Source organism: Myotis lucifugus, unplaced genomic scaffold (assembly GCF_000147115.1).
Source record: "Myotis lucifugus unplaced genomic scaffold, Myoluc2.0 scaffold_3, whole genome shotgun sequence".
In the NCBI taxonomy this organism is placed as follows: domain Eukaryota; kingdom Metazoa; phylum Chordata; class Mammalia; order Chiroptera; family Vespertilionidae; genus Myotis; species Myotis lucifugus.
Window position 1 is genome coordinate 6,115,527 of NW_005871051.1, and position 23,973 is coordinate 6,139,499.

The 23,973-nt window shown below is 38.4% G+C and overlaps 1 protein-coding gene across 5 annotated transcripts in view; it reads right to left on the reverse strand.

Annotated features, from left to right (window-relative positions):
* ORC2 (origin recognition complex subunit 2) overlaps positions 1-23,973 on the reverse strand; it is a 29,353-nt gene that overhangs the window by 1,039 nt on the left and 4,341 nt on the right. For 4 of the 5 annotated variants that reach the window (XM_006082393.3, XM_023760002.1, XM_006082394.3 and 1 more), the window contains exons 5-18: positions 23,559-23,648; positions 18,014-18,106; positions 17,329-17,360; positions 15,786-15,846; positions 14,886-15,079; positions 13,551-13,649; positions 11,425-11,534; positions 9,747-9,879; positions 8,573-8,669; positions 5,251-5,397; positions 4,254-4,425; positions 3,667-3,728; positions 2,921-3,039; positions 310-1,688 (exon numbers count right to left, since the gene is read on the reverse strand). In XM_006082393.3, the coding sequence (XP_006082455.1) occupies positions 1,602-1,688; positions 2,921-3,039; positions 3,667-3,728; positions 4,254-4,425; positions 5,251-5,397; positions 8,573-8,669; positions 9,747-9,879; positions 11,425-11,534; positions 13,551-13,649; positions 14,886-15,079; positions 15,786-15,846; positions 17,329-17,360; positions 18,014-18,106; positions 23,559-23,648 (1,496 nt within the window). In that variant the 3' untranslated portion in view covers positions 310-1,601. Of the gene's footprint in view, positions 1-309; positions 1,689-2,920; positions 3,040-3,666; positions 3,729-4,253; positions 4,426-5,250; positions 5,398-8,572; positions 8,670-9,746; positions 9,880-11,424; positions 11,535-13,550; positions 13,650-14,885; positions 15,080-15,785; positions 15,847-17,328; positions 17,361-18,013; positions 18,107-23,558; positions 23,649-23,973 lie in introns of those variants that run through there. The other variant, XM_023760006.1, reaches the window with a different exon arrangement.

A 23,973-nucleotide genomic window follows, 5' to 3' on the forward strand; every position in this document is an offset into this window, starting at 1 on the left:
CAGGAGGCAGCTGATTAATGTTTCTCACTCATGGATGTTTCTAACTCTCTATCCCTCTCCCTTCCTCTCTGTAAAAAATCAATAAAATATATATATTTTTAAAAAATTAAAAAAAAAAGTTTTAGAGTCAGTAATGTACAAATTCTTAAATATTTTAATAGTAATTGTCTTTAAGATTAAACCCTTAATTGATGGATTTAATATAAAATTGATTAATTATATGCCACAAAGAAATGATTTAAAAATTCTGAGCATCTTGGGAAATATTTTCATTGAAAGGCATTTACAAAATAAGAAATGAGTAAAAAATGCTGATGTGATATATACTTTATTACAGTGATATTAATGATGATTTTCATTTCCAAGTATGAAATATTTCAGGGAATATGTGAAAACTATAAGCTGAGTACAGTGACCACAGTTAGCCTTTTTTTCTTAAGAAAAAGGCTTGTGTAAATATTTAGAAGGCTTGAAATTGTCACTAAGAAAAAGACTGAAATGCCTTACAGTGAGTTTTAGATGTACTTGATAGAGAAATCAATTAATTTAAAGCCAGCCCGGCCCGTGTGGCTCTGGTTGAGCGTCGACCTATGAACCAGGAGGTCCTGGTTTGATTCCCAGTCAGGGCACATGCCTGGATGTGGGCTCGATCCAGGGGCATGTGCGGCATGTGGGAGGCAGCCGATCCATGATTCTCTCGCATTACTGATGTTTCTATTTCTCTCTCCCTCTCCCTTCTTCTCTGAAACCAATAAAAAATATTAAAAATTTAATTTAAAGCCAGCTATTAATATGCTACTCACCTGCATGTTATTCAAGAAAAGAAATAGATCAATATACAAGAATACTTAAATTTTTATTTTCTGTTGTCTTGAAGATAGTGACTAAAAAATTCAAAAGTATTTCTCTAGCCTGGCTTCTCACTTGTATCATGAAGGTGATGGCACAAACATTAAGTGTTTCATATTTTTCATGTGCTTTCTAGGCTGGGTATACACCCTATATACTTGTTATGCTTTTCCCACTATCCCAACTGAATAGTGTCATGCACCCCCCGCCTCCACCCAGTATGTAGTTTAAATCCTAAAAGAGAAAGCTGGATCGCCTAGTTTTCCCCAATTTTATTTCTTTCGTTAAGCCAGTTCAGAAACAGTAAGTCTTCTCCATTTCACTTATCAGCTCTGACACAGAGCAGATCTGTGTGATGCCAATGTCTTTGTACTTCTGCACGCTGGAACAAGTAGCCCCAGGAGTGTTAAAAGGCCCTCAAAGAATCAGGAGTAATATCACCTCTAATATAAAAGAATTAAAAACATCTAGTTCCAAATAGTCCCTGAGCACACTATTCACTCCAGCAAGAATCTCCAGAGAGGTAATGAATAAAAGGCACAGTTTCTCCAACTTGAGGACCACTGAATAGCATAGTACTAGAGCTGGTAATTAGCCAGGCTAATCAAGGTTCTAATTCATGACATCCCCCTCCCACTTTTAAATCTTGTACAATGGAAAGAGTCTGGTGCTGGATGTAAACACAGTTTAGACTGCAGGAGAGGCAGCCGGAGTACAACCTTCCACAGAATATTCAGGAGTAAAGGAGAGCTTCAGGACTCCTCTTCCTCCTTTTCCAGGAACTCCGACAACGTCCCGTTGTCAATAGGAATGAGTAAGTATTCCACTCCATCAGTTCCCTAAATGACGTAAGAATACCCTGGATGTTAGTCATTTGTAAGATAAATTTGAATCCTATCGTAGTTCAAAAAATGGATTTAACATTTTATATAAATTTAGCAGTATAAAAGGGGAAAGGGCACACAGACACACACACACACACACACACACACATATATATTTAAAATACAGAGTTTTTAGGCCACTTTCTAGTGGAAAAGAAGTCTAGTGGGTAAGTGGATTATTTTCTTCATCCTCCTTTACAGAATCTTATACTATTGATTTTTTTGTGCTTTAATTTCCCATTCAACTGGATCCATTCCATTGGTTTTAAAATACATTTAGTATCTCCCATTAAGAAACCTCATTCTCTTCCATCTATCACCCAGCCTCGGCACCTTTTCAGAGAGTTGTCTAACAATGGTGGTCTCCATTTCCTCACCTCTCCCTCAACCCAGTCCAACCGAGCTACTGCCACTATTATGTCACCAAAGAGCTTTTGTTTAGATCGGTGATTTTCAACCTTTTTCATCTCATGGCACACATAAACCACTAAAATTCTGTGACACACCCAAAAACATTTTTTTGCCAATCTTACAAAAATAGGTATAATTTTGATTCATTCACTGGATAGCTATTGTACTGGCTGTTGTCACTATTTTATTTGACAATCTAAGGGAAAAGAGATCAGTGCCCCTGACTAAACAGTCAGGTATTACATGTTTTAAACATTCTTGCGGCACACAGTGTGCCGTGACACACCGGCTGAAAATTGCTGGCTTATACCAAGGGATTCCATATTCCAAACCTAATCATCTGTTTAGTCCTCCTCTTCTGGCCGCTCAGCAGCACCTGACTGTACTTCCACACTGAACAAGCGTATTTGCAAACAATTGGCTCCAGGAGGTTAAAAGGCCCATTCTGCAGACGGTTCTTTTTTTCTTAAAACATGCTTTTCTTGGCTTCTGTAACATCATGTCCTGGTTTTCTTCCTCACTCTGGCTGTTTCTCTCACCTTGCAGGCTTATCTTTTACTTGGCCATTAACTGTCACACTTCTAGGCTTAGTTCCTGGCCCTCTAATCTCACTACCTTATCTCTGCACAGAGCTCAAATGGCCCACTGCCTAAATGGATCCCTGACCACCATGGAGCCTCAGTAACACAACTGGATCTCGGCCAGAGGCACCCTTGTCCTTAAATAAACAAGCAATGCTCTTCCTGGAATATAAAGCTGCAACAGCAAAGTCTCACCTTCTTGGTTCTTATAAGCTTGTGGTCCCTAAATTCAGTTAACTGGGCCCGAAGTGTCAGATCACTATTGACAAGGAATGCCTCCCGACACTGCTGGTAAAAATCTTGAAAAGCAAGTCCTGGAGAGTTGAAAAGCAGATGTGAACATAAGTCAGCATTTCGGATAGAACCCCATATACGGATACCCACATCAAAGAGCACAGAGATAAAGTGCTGTGGCCACAGTATTGCAAAGCAGTCATTAAGTGCTGATTTAAAACCAAGGTAAGTGCCTCTGGAAGAAGCAAAACTAGGGAATACTGTGGCTTATATTTTTTAAACAAAAATAATTGGTTGAAAATAGGCAACTGTGACCAAGTGTTGCTATACCCTACAGGCAGTTTTAAATAGTGTGAATAAAGTGGACTATTAAAGAGGGAAATAACAAGTAAGTCATGAGAGCTGAACAATTATTAAAATGTTTAACACATTTTTACTCAATCAGAAGGAAATCTCCCAAGATGCCCAATGTATGAAATGTATGTAATTGGTAGATACACATCCATAGTTAGCACACAAAATTTAAAAAGCAAGCGGGGTTTGCCTTTCAATAGGGTTGTGAGGATATTTACTATGTGGCAGACAACAGGATCACAGAGCAAACCATTTATTCACTGCTGTGAAAAACTGCAGTGCTATTAGAGTCCAGAAAAAGGAATTTATGGGGTGAAACAAAAGTGACACAATTTAATATAAATATTAAATACCTAGGTAAGAAGGGTTATCCTGGTTATCCAGCTGATACTTTATTAGTAGCCTGAAAATCCCCCTATGGAGAAAAACACACAGGAGCTCAAATCCAGAATGTTAACATCAAAAGATAACAGCTAGTAGTAAAGTACATGAAGGAAATGTGGAATACTTGGCTTGCCTATGTTAGCTTCTGTTCCTTTCTCCAAGGAATATTACATACTGGCCTCATCATTGATGTTTCTATCTCTCTCCCTTCCTCTCTGAAATCAATAAAAATTAAAAAAATGAAAGAGACCTGGGTTCTAGCCCCAGCTCTACTACTAAGTAAGTAAGTAAATAGATAAAAGAAACTATAGTTTTCATTCTTTTTTTTTAATATGTTTTATTGATTTTTTTACAGAGAAGAAGGGAGAGAGATAAAGAGTTAGAAACATCGAGAGAGAAACACCGATCAGCCGCCTCCTGCACACCCCCCACTGGGGACGTGCCCGCAACCAAGGTACATGCCCTTGACCGGAATCGAACCTGGGACCCTTCAGTCCGAAGGTCGACGCTCTATCCCCTGAGCCAAACCGGTTCTGGCTATAGTTTTCATTCTTACCTTGCATTAGGGGTAAGGCTTCGTAAGACATGAGTTAGGGAACTAAGTGGTAGTGATCCAGACTGTTTAACAAGAAGAGAATTCTCATATGAGGTTTCTTCAGTATAAGGACTATACGTAGTGGTTTCATACCAGAGCCAGTTATAAAGACTCTGCTTTACATGATCCCACACTAAAGCACAAAATCAAAGAAATAAAAACAATTACTAATTATTCTCATATTGTCCTGTTACTAAATTCTACTCCAGGAAGGAATGAGAAAATATTAAATAAAAAAATGAATCTTATAAACTTTTGTTTTTGCCATTTCCCCATCCAAATCAGTACCTGACAATCTCATGATCAATCAGCATTTGAACCTTCATTGGTATGTTAAATACAAGTTAAAATATATTAGTGCTACCACAGCATTCTTTTAAAAAGCTTGAATATTTTTAAAAAATATATATTTTATTGATTTTTTACAGAGAGGAAGGGAGAGGGATAGAGAGTCAGAAACATCGATGAGAGAGAAACACCGATCAGCTGCCTCCTGCACACCCCCCACTGGGGATGTGCCTGCAACCAAGGTACATGCCCCCGACTGGAATCGAACCCGGGGACCCTTGAGTCCTCATGCCGACGCTCTATCCACTGAGCCAAACCAGTTAGGGCAAGCTTGAATAATTTAACATTTTGTTCAATAAGATTATCACAGTCTCTAAACTAAACTGCATAAAATAAATGTTGCAATACCTCAGAGTAGAAAAAGACCATAATAACAGTTGGGTCTCCTCTCTTTCGAGGTTTAGGTGTAAAACACTTACTTTAGAACCTGAATTTTTATTTCCAATAATTATGTTCTACGTCAGATTGAGGACACCTAGATTCTTGGCTACCTGTGTCTTTAAAAATGCAACAAAAATAAAACTGTACTAAAAATGCTGTGACAACATTAAAAAAATTAATCTTGTAAGACTGACATCTCAAGAAAGAAAAATAGTTATATTTAACTTACTGAGAGGAGCATTGAGGTGATCAATAGATGCTATAAGATATACGTTACGTAAAGATGACAACTGTGCAATAATTTGCTGGCTTTTGTCTCCTCTCAACATTTGGCTATCCAAATTGTGGATAAGAAGGAAGAGTTCTAAAGAAGAATCTAAAAAGAAAAATAATTCAATTATTATTTGCAATGAGAATTTGTGAAATCCCCACCACATACAATATGGATTAAAGAATATATCAAAGGACAAAGTTACTATTGCTTAGGAATATACAATTTATTTGAAAATATGTCAGTCATTCATAAAATAGGCAAGACATTATTAAACTCTTTAAAAAAATAAAATTAATTGAAAATCAATAGGGAGTAGAGTAATTAGACTTAACTGGAATGGTTAGCACTTGAATCAGACCATAAAGAAAGCCATTTTAATAAGGTATAGGTAATAAGGCAAGATGCATATAGATTGGAGGTGAATCTGAGCACGATGAATTGCAAGGTTGGAGTGGAGGGGAAAGACACACAAAAAAGAAGAGAGAGTTCTCGTTAACCATTAAGATTTAACATAGAAAAGCCTTATTATCACAACAGCCGAAGGAGATAATAAAAGAGAGGGGGAGGCTTAGGATATTATTGCTCAAGGAATCAGGAAAGTGAGAGAAGTAAAATATAAGTCAATGAAGGAAGAATTTGGAGGATGAAGCTCTCAACACCATCCAATACTGCAGATCAAGATAAAGGATGAGCCAAGGCCAATGTTTAGTAAAAAGGAAATTACAGGTGACCTTCAAGTATACAGCTTAAGTAACACAGAAGAAATTAAGAAGGAAAGAGGTAAAGAGCAGAAGGCGGATGTGTCTTCAAAAACTCTAAAAGCATATTGAAATAGGAAAGTAAAATAGCATGGAAGGGTAGTAGAATCAGGTAATTTTTTCCCTAGGATTTCTGGAAGAAGTCCTATACATATTTTTAAAAGCTGTTTGTAAGTCTCTCAGGAGTTGATAAGAAATGGGCATTTGGTAGTTATGATGAAGGATGAGCCCTTTAGAGAGAGTAAGTACATTTCTCTTGCCCTGGGGATACAGAGACAAGAGAGACAATATAATGACAAAAATTCTGAGATGACACATTTTCAAAGACTAGGGTTCCTTGAATGCAAGAAGCTATCAGTCAAAAATTTTAAATTATACATAAATATAAATTACACATAAATAACATATACTATATTTACAATTGTAATTACATATAATTATATAACAAATATACACTGAGTGGCCAGATTATTATGACCACCTGACGTTTGTAGGCAAATTAGCTATAATTTCACGCTGAAGTTGCTAGAGGGCCAGACCATTATAAATAGGGAAGCAGGTTGTTTACCACGACAGTAGAAGTGATTTTTTTCTGAAGATATGGGTAAACAATGCGATTTAACAGCCTTTGAATGTGGGATATATATATACACTGAGTGGCCAGATTATTATGACCACCCCATCAGTACTTCGTTGGGCCACATTTTGTCTTCAATACTGCGACGATTCTTCTTGGCATTGACTCCACGAGATTTTGAAAGGTGATTCGAGGAATCTGACACCATGCCTGATGAATAGCACTGTCCAGTTCTGTGAGATTTGATGGTTGTGGAACTAGCTGCCTGATGGCTCTTTTAACTTCGTCCCACAAATGCTCAATTGGATTGAGATCTGGTGATTGTGGGGGCCACCTAAGCAAGGTAGAGTCTCCCTCATGTTCTTGAAAGCACTCCTGCACAATATGAGCACCGTGGCATGGCGCATTGTCTTGTTGGAAGAAGCCATCTCCATTGGGATACGCCATCAACATGATAGGATCAACTTGATCAGCAACGATACTTAGGTATGTTGTGCTATTCAGACGTTGTTCCACATGAATTAAAGGGCCCAAATCATGCCAGGAAAACATGCCCCAAACCATAACACTGCCCCCACCAGCCTGAAGGGTTGTACTCATGCATGTGGGGTGCGTGCTTTCATGCTGTTTCTGCCAAATTCTCACTCTGCCATCTGCATGATGCAACAGGAAATGTGATTCATCGGACCACATGACTTTTTTCCAATGCTTGACTGTCCAATCCTTGTGTTCCTGTGCGAATGGGAGACGTTTTATCTTGGTAACTGCAGACAGCAAAGGTGTTCGAACAGGCCTTCGGCTTCCATATCCCATATGATGCAGTGTACGGCTAATTTGCCTACAAACGTCAGGTGGTCATAACCTGGCCACTCACGTTTAAATATATCCCACGTTCAAAGGCTGTTAAATCGCGTTGTTTACCCATATCTTCAGAAAAAAAATCACTTCTACTGTCGTGGTAAACAACCTGCTTCCCTATTTATAATGGTCTGGCCCTCTAGCAACTTCAGCGCGAAATTATAGCTAATTTGCATACAAACGTCAGGTGGTCATAATAATCTGGCCACTCAGTGTATATCACATATAACATGTATTATATATACAATACGTATCTAGTACACATATGCATATATATGAAACGACTTTGGCATCTATTTTAATGAGCATAAAAACGATACCAAAATTACCCATCAAATCAAGCATAACAAATTACTCCTTCTAATTCTTAAGCAATGACTGACTGACAACTGTTAAAGCCTAAATAATTTTATTTCTAATTTTCTGAAATGCTCACATAGCCAGAAAATTCACACCAAAGAATAACAAAATAAAAGTTTTTTTTCCATTCCATATTTTAGTATATGAAATTACTGAAATGCAATATTTACTCAGAATAAGAATTTTTAATAAAAATATTAAATATAAGAGTATCACATATAAAATGTACCAATCGACTGGAGGCACTTTACAATCACCAATGAAACCTGAAAATTATTCTGAAATAAGAGGCTTTGGCTAGCCCTAACCGGTTTGGCTCAGTGGATAGAGCGTTGGCCTGGGGACTGAAGGGTCCCAGGTTCGATTCCGGTCAGGGGCATGTACCTTGGTTGCGGGCACATCCCCAATAGGTGTGCAGGAGGCAGCTGATCGATGTTTCTACTCTCTATCCCTCTCCCTTCCTCTCCGTAAAAAATCAATAAAATATATTAAAAAAAAAAAAAGAGGCTTTGGCTTATAAAAAAAAATCAAAGTAGTAGGAATAATTTTTTCTTGTTAGGTAACTAGTGAAGTTCATAGAAAAAGAAAACACAATTATTTTAGAGTAATCTAAATCAGCATTGAGAAAAGTAAAAATAATCCTCATTTGTGTGTATACGAATACATGAATAAGTAAGTGTATGCTTAGCTTCACCCTGAAACTAGAGCATCTACTTCATGTTACCTTCTTTAAATTTGTTTATTATCCAGTCTAGTTGATCCAGTACATTTCGGAAAGTACCCATATGATCGAGGACTTCTTCTGTTATAGAATTCAGGATCTGTATCATAGAAGTGCAAGAGGTACATAAATTATAACTTATTCTGCATAAAAGATAAATACAATTAGCAAATCAATCCTTTTTTATAAATTAAAAATGAATATAGATTTCCCTCCAAGTATGAAAAAAATTACTTTTTAAAAAATGCTACTGGGCCTTGGCCAGTGTTTCTCAGTGGTTAGAGCATTGGCCCTCAAGGGTTCGATTCCTGGTCAAGGGCATGTACCTGGATTGCAGGTTCCATCCCCAGCCTCAGTCAGGGAGACAACCAAGCGATGTGTCTCTCTCAAATCAATGTTTCTCTCTCTCCTTTCTCTCTCCTTCCCCCCTCCCTTCCATTCTCTCTGAAAATCAGGTGAGGATTAGCAAAACAAGAAAGTTTCCCAGTACTTAAGTATATCTATCTTCATAAATATATATATATATTGCATAAGTTAGAGCTAAAAGGAAGAAAACATGGAATAGCAAAGATGTAAAGATAGTAAGAGGGATGCAACAAACCCTACCCCCCAAAAAATACCCCAACAATATGAGAAACATTAGAAAACTATTGATTTATCAAAGGAAACAGAACAGAAACACTGACATTTTTAGAAAGGCATACTACATCAGTTAATAACCAGCACCCAAAAGGTTCATATTAATTTTCAAATGATGAAGAAATATGAACATTTGGAGTACAAATTACCTATAAATTATTATAAAACTACAAAGTATTACTTATATTTTTATTAGAGTACCAAAGTGACATAAAAGCCTAATAAAAATTGAGGTCCCACATAATCCTGTCCTTCAGAGAAATATTATTAGTATTTGGTACAGTACACAAAGCTAACTTTTCTCTAAGATTTAATACATTATCAGTTACGAAGTAGGAAATTCAAAGATGGGGATTCAAAGCTAGAACCTTCTGAGTCCAAGCTCATCATCTTAATTAAGCAGTATGCAATCCTACTAGTAGGAAGTCTAAAAACAAAAACTGAATACTCCAGAATGAGAAGTAGCAACCTCATTAACGTGGAGGTATAGACTGGCAGGAGATATGATGTGGTTCTTTTTAACATTTTTGAAACTTACAGATTTCACACTGATTCCAGGAAAGAAACCATTGATGACAATATGAATGGAATCTTGCAGCATGGTGGCTCGAAACCTTTCTAGTAAATCTCTCTTAGAACCCAAACCATAAAGCACAATGTTGAACCCCAGGCTGTTAGGAAAGATAGCATTCATAAAATTAAAGTTCAGTACCTGTTATTGCCAATTTTATAATCAACCAGTTTCCTTATTTAAAGCTTATAAAAAAATACAGAAGAACTGGGATGGCTAAATAACTATAATGATTCCCAAATTGTACAAGGTAAAAGCACAATTTTATTATTAGTACACAAAACTTAAGCGTTCCAATTTTAGTAGCTCTCTCTCCAGCTCATACTACTTTCAACCTGCAGATGCTGGGGGTAAAAGGACATGGGAGGTGCAAGGCACTAAAACGTTTCACAGGCTGCAGCAGCCTTTTAATTGGTAGATTAAACTGGAAAGGTAAGCAGGGGCTAGGTCACAAAGGTCTTGGTAAGTCAACTGACATTAATTAGATTTTATTCCCAGGACTATGAGCATTTACTAGGAACTAGTCAGTTGGTAACTGAAAGGTTTTAAGAAGGAAAGTACCATGCTCTTTTTAAAAGATCACACGGGCTAATGGGAGGAATAGATGAGGAGGGACAAAACTGGCTTGAATTAGGTGTCAAGGAGAAAAATGTAAGGTGTCAAAAGCTATATAGGTGAAATCAATAGGATTTGGAGAGTAATTGGCATAGACAACTTTACATGAATGGGGTGGACAGGAACTGTGCCAGGCAGCAGGGGCAGGTGGGAATGATGGATTTGAAATGAGTTAAATTTTATGTACATTGAATAATTTACAGGGACATCCACATGGAAATCTCCAATATTCAGATATCTGTGCTACTGCTGAAGATTGTGATCTGAGCTGGGTTGGGCTGGAGATAGAGTTATGAGAGTTATTCACATACAAAAAGCAGCTGAGGCCAAGAGAGTGAATGAGATGACCCAGAACACCACGCACTAGGGGTCAAGCTAAAGTTGTTTATGGAGGTCAGTCAGAAACAATATTTATGTGATGCTCTGTGGCAATGCAGGATAGCCTAGAAATAAACAGAAGAGAGATAAATCCAAAGGTAGAGATTAGCAAGGTAGAAATGGCAGAAAAAAAAGAAGGGAATTCAGAGAGGTAGCAAATACTCAAGTAGTTAACTATGAGGTATAGGCTGGGAAGCAAAGCAAATCAAGTTATTGAAGTTGACATACTAGAAGAAAGAAGAAGGGGGGTTGGGGAAGGAGATCAGAGTGAAGAGCTGCTTTGTACATTTATAATGACAGATCATAAAGCGTTACTGAGAGGAGCTGAGGGCCTACCAGGGAGGATAATCATTCTCTTACTAGCATAACCCTTTGACCTGTTATTGGCAAATTAAATTAAATTTAGAAAAGACAAATTTCTAGAAAACTAGAATTTCTGAGCAGAGCCATACAATAATGACAGTCCACATTTGCATCATAAAATTGAAAACACACCTATTTTTTCAAATTTTTATATATAACTAAAAATATATATCAAGCTTGTTGCAAAAAGAAAATTAAATAAATTAAATTACTTTGATTTTAACACAGGCTTATATAAATATATATTATTCCTTATTTTACAAGGGTTTGCAATGATGATAGTACTTACTGTAACTGCAACATCCATTTATGAAACAATTGTTCATATTGTTGATTTAGTTGTTTAAGTTCAGCAGAAAAGGAAGGAGAAACCTTGCTCAATAAGTTACGCAGAGTTTGCTTTAAAGAAAAGGAAGAGAGGTAAGAAAATCACTTTCAAACCACAGACATCAAATTAATCCAAACTAAAAATATTTTCTTACAGGTAGAGGTTAGGAGAGGAGACATTCATTTGGTAATGAGTGCATGAACTGAGTATACATAATATCTCAGATATGATTTAAATACCCTATCTAATAATAGACAAAGATGCAAATTGACTGTACCTTCGCTATGCCCACCATTGGCTAATCAGAGTGATATGCAAATTAACCGCCAACAGAGATGGCAGCTAATTTGCATATACTGGCTGGGAGTGAAGACTGAAGACTCCGTAGAAGGAAGCCAAGCAACGGAGCCGAGGTAGTGGAGACGGGCGGGAGAAAAGCGGCAGAAAAGGGCGGGGTAGGAACAGCAGAGAAGGGCGGGGTAGGAGCGGCAGAGAAGGGCGGGGTAGGAGCGGCAGAGAAGGGCGGGGTAGGAGCGGCAGAGAAGGGCGGGGTAGGAGCAGCAGAGAAGGGCGGGGTAGGAGCAGCAGAGAAGGGAGCTAAGCCCAATTCTTGCAGGAATCTTCCTGCAACGGGCTTCTAGTTTGTTTATAATATTCTTTTGGGTAAAAATATGTGATAGCAGTGAAGAATTTGCTACGTTTTTCCCCAGAACCATTTACATGATTATAAGCAGATATTAATACCATCTCTTCCTTGGAACAGTTTGGCTTCTTTTTTTTTTTTTTCCTTTTCATTGAATTAATCGGGTGACACTGGTTAACAAAGTTATAAAGGTTTCACAACCTTTGCACAATTCCACAACACATCATCTACACACTGTAATGTTTGTTCACCACCCCAAATTAAGTATCTGTCTATCACCATTTATCCCCCTTCTATCCTCCTCCAGCTTCCCCCACTCCCCTATTTGTCTTCTTGATATATGTTTTCAGCTACTTTCTGACCTGAGTCTCAATACCAATACACCAGGTCACAAAACACAAATAACCACACAGCACTATATCATCCAGGTCACAGAGACTTACCCTATATTTTCCTCTTTTCTGTAGGTTGAAAACTCTTGTTAAAAACCCTGAACACCTTAGAAAATTGCACTAAAATCTAGCTTGCAGAGAATAATAAATCTTGATACTCTCTGAACTAATAATCACTTCTTTCTTCTCAGATTATCAACCCCACTTTCTACTGAAAGATTCTCTCTCGAATGGTTCTGTCTCCTCTCTAAGGGAGGCATCAATAGCTATGTGTTATTTCTCGTAACATGAGGTGCTGGAACATAGTATATAGAACTTGTTACTGTATTGCACTGAGCAGGTTTTCCATAATATCAAGAAGCAAGATATCCTCTGCTTTTTGCAAGGTTTGTAACTGAGAGAGTCAGGTCAATTGTTTTATGAACAGTGTGAGGTTTAATAAATATGTGGCTTAAGTGAATAACCAAGATTAATGGTACATGGATATCAAATAAACCATGACTCTGATTATTATAGATCTTGAAGAAATGATAAGAGAAAAAATGTGTAATTATAGTCTGCCAACTAGAATTCTAACCCAGTGAAACATCTATATATATAAAAGCCTAAGCGACTATCCAACCATTCGACCGTTCGCTATGATGCACAATGACCACCAGGGGGCAGATGCTCAATGCACAGGCATGGAAACATGGAACAGACGATGAATCTCAGAGGGAAGTGGGGAGAGGGGTGGATGGGAAGAGATTAACCAAAGATCTTATATACATACAAGAGGCCTGCGGAGATCGGGCCGAAACCGTGCACTGGGCCTCCAACATCCCCTGAGGGATCCCAGATTGTAAGAGGGCACAGGCCAGGCCTAGGGATCCCACTGGTGCATGAATCCGTGCACCGGGCCTCTAGTTTAGTATATAATAAAATATGTAAGAGTTACATCACGTTAATTTGTGTTTCATTTGATCTGGACAATAATTCTGCTTATGTATACTTAACTCTTCAAATCAGCTTGCAATAAGAAAAATTTAGAAGTAACATTTTTTGCAACATACCTGATCCAGTTTAGCTTTCTTTAGTTTCTGCAGTGTTCTATCAGAGGTTAAAACTTTTGAACTGCTGTGAGCTTCAAAATATTCTTCTACTAAGTCACTCTGAAAATGCAAGTAATTTCTTAGTTTCAGATATTTGTTTTATATCAGAACCAGACTGTAATAGTAGCGTAAAATAGCATATGTGAAATTCTTTATTTGGCATTCAGTATATTCTATTCAAAGCAACATAGATTTTGGACCAAGCAAACTTAACTGCAGTGATAACACTGAGTAACTTTTAGGACCATAAAAGTTAAAGAAATGACTAGACTAAAGTAGTCTATTCCCCAAAATAATTCTTAAGTCTCCACATATAATTTCCACTTAAACTTTAAAAAGGGGGGTTTACATATCAGAACCTTTGTCTTGCCTCACAGAGTCTGAGCAAATCCTTTAATATTACTGCAGTTGAAGCACTGTGAAAATGAGGAAGACATCAACAGCAAGGTAAAAAGACTTGCCTACTATTATTACAGTAAGATGGAATAAAACTTGTTCTACTGATTTAGAGCAGGGCTAACCTCCATGGTGGCTATGGGATAAGAAGCCATCAAGCAGTGGGCTTCCTGACTGCTCTGAATCTTTACACAAAATACCAGGTTAATTAGCCTTTGCTCAAGCCATGATGTCTATGATTTTCTTCCAAACAGCTCAGCCTGGATCCATAGCCACATTACTTATTACCTACATTTACTTGAATACATCAAAAATGTTACAAAAAATAAAACTATATAAGGTGGTATACATTGAGAAATCTTGCCCCCAGTTATCCAATCTATATTTTTAATTAAAAGCTCATTTTTATACAACTGACTTGATATGCCATTTTCAGCATACATTACGGTATCTATAATAATAAAAGTGTAATATGCTAATTAGACCGGACGTCCTTCTGGACAAAGCCGGGGCTGCGAGGTAAGCCCAGGTCCCAAGTGCCTGCTGGTGGCTGGAGGGAAGCCCGGGTCCCAGGTGCCTGTCAGTGGCCAGAGGGAAGCCCAGGTCCCGGTGCCAGAGGGAAGCTGGTGTTGGCAGCCGGGGGAAGGCAGGCCTATTCTTGCACAAATTTCATGCATCGGGCCTCTAGTTATTAGATAAACAGGGATACAAACAGGGCAACACAGAAAGTCCAGAAATAGATAAAGGTACATGGGAATTTATGTGAAAGGCTGACAAAATATAGAGAAGTGAAGAAAAAAAGTATGCTGATTCCCCCATTTGGATCTCTTCTCTTAGGGTAGCATATCTTTGCAAATTACACAATTTTTCTTGAAGTTTTAAGTCTCTCTCTTCACTTACTGTTTTATCTCTTTTCATTTTCTTAGAAGGTGTTTCTTTGTAAACAGGAGCTGAAACTACTCTATTCTGAGCTTGAGTCTTCGGGCTCAATAGGACTTTATTAGCGTCCTCTTCAAATTCTTGTGCAACCTCTTCATCGTCCTCTGAGTTGGAAGCAGAATATTCACTTTCGCTGTCAGAATGAGACCTTGGGGCTGTGGGGGTAAAAAGCAATTGGGAAAATTTGACAGTTTGACAAGAGAGGTGTGGGGTAACAGGAAGAATGTGGGCTTTGAAGTAAGAGAATCTGACTTCTGGTTTTGCCATTACTTGCTGGTGATTTCACCAGAACTAGTTATATTAAGTTTTTGGACCAGTTTCCTAAATTATCAAATGAGACTAACAGTGCCTAATTTAATAGAGCATTGTGAAGATTACAGTGAAATGTATGTAAAGCAACTAACAATGCCTGACACATAGAATCTGTGGCAGAAACTGTCAGTCATACCTACTATCAGTTTGGCTCAGTGAAGGGTCCCGGGTTCGATTCCGGTCAAGGGCATGTGCCTTGGTTGCGGGCACATCCCCAGTAGGAGGTGTGCAGGAGGCAGCTGATCGATGTTTCTCTCTCATTGATATTTCTAACTCTCTATCCCTCTCCCTTCCTCTCTGTAAAAAAAAAATCAATGAAATATAGCCCTAGACAGTTTGGCTCAGTGGATAGAGCATCAGCCTGTGGACTGAAGGGTCCTGGGTTTGATTCTGGTCAAGGGCACATAATGGGTTGCAGGCTTGATCCCCACTAGGGGGCATGCAGGAGGCAGCGGACCAATGATTCACATCATTGATGTTTCTATCTCTCCCTCTCCCTTCCTCTAAGAAATCAATAAAAATATATATTTTTAAAAAAGGAATACATACCTATTAATCTTTTCCTTAGAACACGAGTTGCTGTTGACAGAAATTCACTTTTATCATTGTTCTGTTTAAAAATAAAGAAACAATATAGTTTAAATAGTCAAATAATAATGATGAAATGGGAATTAATGATGGATCTGAGTGAAAGAGGCTAGAAAATAAAAATATTTTGTTTTCAATAGACTAATTAAAACTAGATGAACCTAGTTCCTAGAACTAGAAGATAATGACAAATGAATTTGTTGGGGGCGGGGGGGGGGGACACAACAAAAATGATACAATTCCAAGATTCCTAGAGTGATTCTAGCAGTTGTATTCTAGATATCTGTAAAGTATATATGTACTTTTTTATTATTATATAAAGAAAAAACATAAGTATATCAGCCTTTTGAAATATTTTTCAGATTAGCAGAATTTTTTTTGTTGTTAAAAGGTATTTATGTCCATTGATGATGAGTAAACAAGGAAATAGGCATTCCTATGCATATAGCAATGGGACTTTTATTATTTTTATAGTATTTTTAAATTTTATTTATTTTATTTTTTGGATGTGAGGGCGATCTGGCTGCGACATCTGTCACCCCATTGATCGCCAGGGTTGATTCGACTGATCTGGCTGGCTAGGCGGGTGTCCCCCTCCTCCCTCACCGATCCATGTGCGTCCCTCCCGAAGCTGTGTGCTCGGTCGAAGAGGACAACCTTCCCCCCCGAGGAGAGGACCTGTCTTCGGTCAAGGGTATACGAGTAGCTGCGCTCCCCTGCTAGAACCTCCAAACAAGCTCTCAAGGAAAGAAGCGCTATTAAAGATAAAGGAGACTCTGACATGTCTAATCCCACACCTAGACTGCCTAAATAGGATATTTCTGCATAAGCCATAACCATGGCCCTGAATACTCACATTCTTATAAAGGGCATGGATTTAGCCTATATACAGTCTAGGATGTCCAAATCAAAAACCACCCAGACCTGGACACACTCACCACTCACTCATTATCATGGATTCACCTTGCCCATCTGGGCTTGCCCACATCCAGCCACGGCCACTTAACAAGGCATAATGAGAAAACAAAAGCACAAAAACATAGAGGAGAAAATAACAATTCTCAAATCCTTTCAGCTAACCTGGAATGTAGTTTCCAAATGTAAATCCTAAAAAGGTAGACTAATGGACTTCATGGATCTTGGGTCCAATCCCCCCAAAAACAACAGAATATTATCTATAAAAGCAAAGCAAAACCAAACCATAAAAGTTCCAGGCCAGGTCTACTAAGTTGGAAATACCAGGGATAATTCTAACACAAAAAAGGCATGCAGTAGGGTCCAAAAGACCTGGCTTCATTTCCCAACTTTCCTCCTTCTTATCTAAGTGAACTTAGACAAGTCACTTCACCTCTCTGAACCTCAGATTCTTCATTTATAAGTTAGGTATTTAATTGGCAAATACCTGTCAATTATAAAGCACTATACAAATCAAGAGACTCTATTTTTCAACTTGTTTTACTTTGTAACACTAAGGTTCTTGCTAGTTTTTTAGTCAATTGCTTACCTTCAACTGAACTTCATCTGAAGTCGAATGCCCTAAAGAAAGAAACAAAAAGCCATTACTTACTATAAATACTTCACTTTCATCACAGTCTAGCTTCATTAAAAGCAAAGTTGCAGTTTTTACCCAGAAGCCATCACATATTATTGAATTTTCAATTAATTGCATCTCCACTAGAGGCTGAATTATTGTTATTAATTACGTGATCACTGATTAGTGACAGCTGTGTCTTGCACTTCTGTAGCATTCATATAGCAAGAAAAAATGGAGCCCTTTTCATTATTCATTATTTTAAAAGGACACAGTTCAACCTAGTTCAAATGGGTCACTCAAAAACAACTGCTGCACAATTCTCCACAAATTATAAGTGTTATTTCAAATAATATTTGCCAAAGCAAATCTTCTGTGAACAATTGGCTACCTCAAGCAAATGACAACAGAATTTTTTTTTTTAACAACAGGATTTTACAACTGTTTCTAGTTGGCCATATCAATCTGCACAACTTCAACCAGCACAGATCTTTATTGATAGCTAAACATGGCTATACTAAGGCACACAGGTTGTTGAATGAATTTTCAGAATAGAAAATAAAATACGTAAATATGTACTCATGACAAGGAAAAAAAGTAAATACTATAACTTGAAGCAACTAAGAAAACCCTCTTCAAATAACAGGTAAAATCTTACCCTTGCTACATTGAGGAATGTTTGTCATAATTTCAGAATCATTCTTCAAACTGAATGACACATTTTTTCTTGGTGTTTTTGCTAGTTCTGAAGCTATAAACAGAACAAAGATATAAAATACCTTTTAACAGACAATAGATGTAGAGGGGAAATAGCTTTATTTCACTTATATAAAGTCTTTAAAAAAAAAAGAAAAAAAGAAGCCTGCCTGCTACTATTACCTTCCACTTAAAAAAAAAAAAAAAAAAAAAGGTGGGGGGGGGTGTCTTGAATTTTGTAAATTAAAGCCACTTTATTGACTCAAACTCTTTCTAACCTATTTCACACAGTTTTATGCCCCAATCTTGAAACTGACCCAAGATAGTCATGAGAGTCCCCACAAATGCACTGGCTTCTTCTTTTTCTTACCCTCCTTGGTTCTCTGTATCACTCATTAGAGATTTTCAATCTTTCTTTGAAGTTACTCTTTTATTTGGGTTCAATAACATTATCCTGGTCCCTGGCTACTCTTTTTCACTGTCCTCGTCCTCCCCAACAGCCTACCTGTACGTTTGCCTGAGGCTCAGGCGTTGGCCTTCTCATTGTGCCTGAACAATATGCCATTTTTGGATAAAAGACTGATCCACAGGATAGGGGAAAAACTTCACAATAAAAAGCCACATACAAGTAACTTAGCTGACTGGGATCATTTTGGTTTTACATTGAAATAAAATTATTCTATCTGCTTTTAAATAATTATTAAACTACAAAACGATTAAGGCGGGGGGGGGGGAGGAAGAGTTCAAAAGGAAAAAGAATGAGTCACCCATGTATGGTTACTTACTCTAATAATAAAAAAAATAGGGCATATATGCATGTTTTTTTATTTTCATTTTCCTAACAATTCATTTGCATTGTACTTTACACACCTGGTCAGCAACATACTGGAAATTTTAAAGTAAAATTCCTCTTTGCCTAATGATAGCTTCTCATCAGGTTATTTATTACCTGATCCTATGTAACCAACCTATTTTCCATTTCCCTAAAGTCATCTTTCTGCAAGTTGGTTGAACTCCCCCCATCCTTTCTACTTGGCTCTTTTGTTTGCGTTTATCTACTCATCCTAGACAGGTTTTCTGTATTTTACAAAGCCTTCCAATCTAACCCCTAGTCTACTTCTAGCCCTACATCATGTTTAGCTCAATTTTATTTAATCATCATTTATACTCAGGTAATAGATTATTTTCTGACAGATCATAAGTTATTTAAAAATATGAAGGCGTTCTATTTATTGGTATATTTAAATGTAAACACAATTAGCAATAATACTTATAAGTAAAAGAAGCTCTTTAAAGAGCATCACAACAAACAGAGGTCCTAACTAAACATAGATGTTGGAAAACATAATTAGTCTCAAATTATCCAGAAAACTATCTTTTCATGACATGACGGAAATGCACAACATAATATTTAAGATTCCTGCAGCACATACACATATCCTATGGCTATGGGCATGTTGATGATCTGCTTGGGGAACTTCTACTTGACTACTTCCCTAGGGTTGCACTATTAGTTCTCCTCTTTCTCCAATGGTCTTTGTCCTGCTTCATTGCCCTAGGGTAGGGGTGGGGTATGTAGGGCCGCCACAGCCACATGAGGCTCCAGAAATCTTTTGGTCTGGCCCTGCCAAGACATTAGGGGGGAGTTCATTAAATGTTTGACCAAATATAGCAGGCTAATTTTTAAGCTGATAATTTTGTATGGCCCACGAATGATGTTATAAATATCCAAATGGCCTTTGGCAAAAAAAGATTCCCCACCCCAGGGCTTCATTTTGATCTTGGTGTCTATCTGATCCTCTCTCTAATAACTACATTAGCATTTTTCTGGTTTCTCAGACACTCTACAGCAGCAGTTCTCAACCTCTGGGTCGAGACCCCTTTGGGGGTCAAACAACCCTTTCACAGGGGTCGCCTAAGACCATCGGAAAACACATATATAATTACATATTGTTCACAGTAGCAAAATTACAGTTATGAAGTAGCAACGAAAATAATTTTATGGTTGGGGGTCACCACAACATGAGGAACTGTATTAAAGGGTCACGGCATCAGGAAGGTTGAGAACCACTGCTCTACAGAATTCAGTCATTTTTCACAGATCTAAAAACTTTTACTTTCTTAATGTATATAAACACAGCAATTAATATAAATTACTGTATGTACGTTAGGTTAAAAATTAATGATGTATTTAACATTACACCTTTCAGAAAAACTGAATTTTACAAATGAATGAATCATATTATTTTCAGAAATAGGTCTTTTTTTTTTAAACCCTTATCAAAGGATTAAAGAGAGGGAGACGGAGAAAGAGAAATATCGATCGAAACGTGCCCCAACTTGGACCGAACCTGCAACCCAGGCCTGTGCCTTGACTGAGAATTGAACTGGCAACCTTTCAGTACACAGGATGATGTTCAACCAACTCAGCCACTCCAGTAGGGCCAGAAACAGGTCTTATTACTTCTTATATGTTCCTCATTAGTGTCAATACCTAACAAGAGTGCTTTTCACTTGACCTTGAACATTTACATGGTCATTGGCATAAAAATATACCACTTAAGCAATATACGCTGGTGCTTTATGATAGATTATAAACCCTCTTATACAATCACTAAAGGCCCAGTGCACGAATTCATGCATGGGTGGGGTCCCTCGGCCTGGCCTGCGATCAGGGCCTATCGGGCCGGCCAGGGGGAGGGACCACAGGAGGTTGGCTGTGGGAGCACACTGACCACCAGGGGGAAGCTCCTGCATTGAGCGTCTGCCCCCTGGTGGTCAGTGCGCATCATAGCGACTGGTCACAGTCACTTAGGCTTTTATATATATATATACTAGGGGCCTGGTGCACAAAAATTTGTGCACTGGGAAGGGTGTTCCCTCAGCCCAGCTTGCCCCCTATCACATACTGGGAGCCCTAGGGGATGTCCTACTACCTGCTCCCTGCTCCCCTTGGGGAGCGGGCCTAAGCCACAGTCTGGCCTCCCTTTGTGGGAGTCAACCGGGCTAATCAGGGGAAGGCACCAGCCCCATCACCCCGCTGCTGCAGCCACTGCCAGTCACCGAAGCCACCAAGGTGTTTTCATCAACACGGACTCCAGTCCCTTTACCATGAAAAAATGACAACTTTCTTTAGGCACTTTCAAGAAGTGTCTTTCATAGGATATGACATTTCTTTCTTTCTTTATCCTCACCTGGGGATATGTTTCCATTGATTTTTAGAGAATGTGGAAGAGAAAGGGAAAGACAGAGAGAAACATCAAAGTGAGAGGAACACTTTGAGTGGTTGCCTCCTGCATGAGCCCTGACCTGGGCCGGAGCCAGGGAGGAACCTGCAACCTAGGTACATGCCCTTGGTCAGAATTGAACCCAGAATCTGCATTGGGCAGGCCGAGGCATTATCCACTGAGCCAAACCAGCTAGGACAGGATATGACATTTCTTAACCCTCCAGCAGCAGACCTTCCTTTTTTTCTCCAAGAGTATAGTAAAAAAAACCCTAGATCACCTATTTGGACTCTTATTACCCAAGTTACTAAGAATATTACCAGTGGCATACAGGGAGCTTAACCAATCAGCATTCAGAAAAGGTGTTTCCTCTGTAGTTCACACCAATTGCTGGTTTGACCCCTGCCCAGGCCTAACTCCTCTGGCGAGTCATTAGCCCTGGGCCAGGGTACCCCCCAGCTCCCAGCCTCGGTGGCCATCAAGGATCGCTGGCTGGCTGCGCCCCGGTTCGGGCCACCACCACCATCAAGGATCACTGGCTTGCTCCTCCCCGGCCCAGGCCTAAAGCCTCAGGCCGAGGCGTTAGGCCTGGGCCAGGGCATCCCCCAGCTCCCCGCCGCTGCTGGCTCAATAATCGCTGGCTGGCTCCGCCCCGTTTCCCGCTGCTGTCGCCATCAATGATCGCTGGCTGGTTCCTCCCTGACCCAGGCCTAAAGCCTCAGGCCGAGGCGTTAGGCCTGGGCCGGGGCACCCCTAGCCCCCTGCCACTGCTGACATCAAGGATCGCTGGCTGGCTCCACCCCGGTTCCCCTGCCATCGCTGCCATCAACCATCACTGGCTCAACGATCGCTGGCTGGCTCCTCCCTTACCCAGGCCTAAAGCCTCAGTCCGTGGCTTGGAGCCGACATATGCAAATTAGCCACCATCTTGGCTGGTGATTAATTTGCATATCTCGCTGATTAGCCAATGGGAAGGGTATCGGCCGTACGGCTAATTACCATGTTTCTCTTTTATTAGATAGGATAGGATACATTTTACCAGGAAAACATCACTATAATGAACTAATTTTCAGGCAAGGGGTGTCTGTTAAAGCCGAAAATCGGTTAGACAATAAATAAAGGAGGTTTTCCAAATGTGCATGTTAAAAAATTGACAAATTGGTTAGTTCACCAGTTTTTACTTATGTAGACACATATGTGTAATTAAAATTAAGTACATATGAAGTTTAATGTCACAGAAAAGTTTTCTATATATATTACTACAGTTTTAAATTTATATTGAATAGGTCTATTAAACGCATGTGTGATTCACCAGTCGCTGCAAATAAACAAATGTACACGGCTGGGGCTGGGGCTGTTAAATGCATGTGGGAACATCTGCAGCCAGTTAAAACTGCTGCAGAAAGTAATGTCTGGGACAACAGAATCAATTACCGCAGCGATGTGATCACGTGCAAATCATTTGCTGAACACTGTTTATGAACAGTGATTTTTGGATTTCAATATGTAGACAATAGTTGTAGATATATAGTATTTATTTATGTCAGCAAAATTACTACAGTGTTTTCTCCAACATATGACCTATTCGCTAAAATTTGTTAAAAATAACAGTGAAATAATAACAAAAAATATAACCTGTTTATTATAAGCAAATCTTGGTTAAAAGCATTTTAAAACTAACAGGGTGTTAATTTTCATATATGAGATATAGACTGGAAATTTTGTTCACTAAATCTGAAGTCTGTTAAATTGAGGTCCGCAAAATCAAGGGTTTACTGTCTTCCTAGAATTTCATATGCTTATGGACCACCTTAATTTTCAAAGTGCTTTCACATGTTATTTTCTTTGACAGTTTAATTTTAATGTTTTATTCTCTGAAAATCAGTAATTCATGTGTAATTGGTATAAATGGTAACCTGGGTAAAAAAATGTTAGAAGAGCACATTCCCAACACTTTTATATACATAGTTTTCTATATATAGTGTAAAACCCTTATGTAACAAATTCAGAATATGCCTCACTTACTGAACAAAACCTTGTTATAAACCTATGCTAGAGGTTGTGGGAAGAAAAGGAAGACAGGGTTCCTACTATTAGAAGCTTATAATCTAGCTGAGAACAGAAGACATCTGAACACACAAAAATAAAAACTAATAACTTTAAGTATGCTCAATAACATACAATGACATCCCTCATCATTCTTTTAGGGAATGCAATGGGGAATGTGGTTAAACACACCTTCTTAGAAAAGGTGAATAGTGATTACAAAAATCAACATACCTAATTTAGCCATCTTTTCAGGGTGTTTCCTATTCTGAAAAGAATAAACTTTATTCCCACCAACGGTAGCAGAGCCATTTTTCAAAGATTCTGAAAGAAAATACAACATGTATTTAGAAAAAATTGAATTTAATTAACAGAAAAAAAGACAAAGTTTTAACTAAAAACTTAAATTTGTACCCATCACTACATAAACCTTACATAAAGGTTTAACAATATACATAAAATATTTTAAAATAAAAAATACACAACAGACTATGATACTGTTTTTACAAATTTTATTTTTTTTAACTTTACTTTTTTATTTTTATTGATTTCAGAGAGGAAGGGAGAGGGACAGAGAGATAGAAACATCAATGATGAGAGAGAATCATTGGTCGACTGCCTCCTGCACGCACCCTACTGGGGGCCAAGC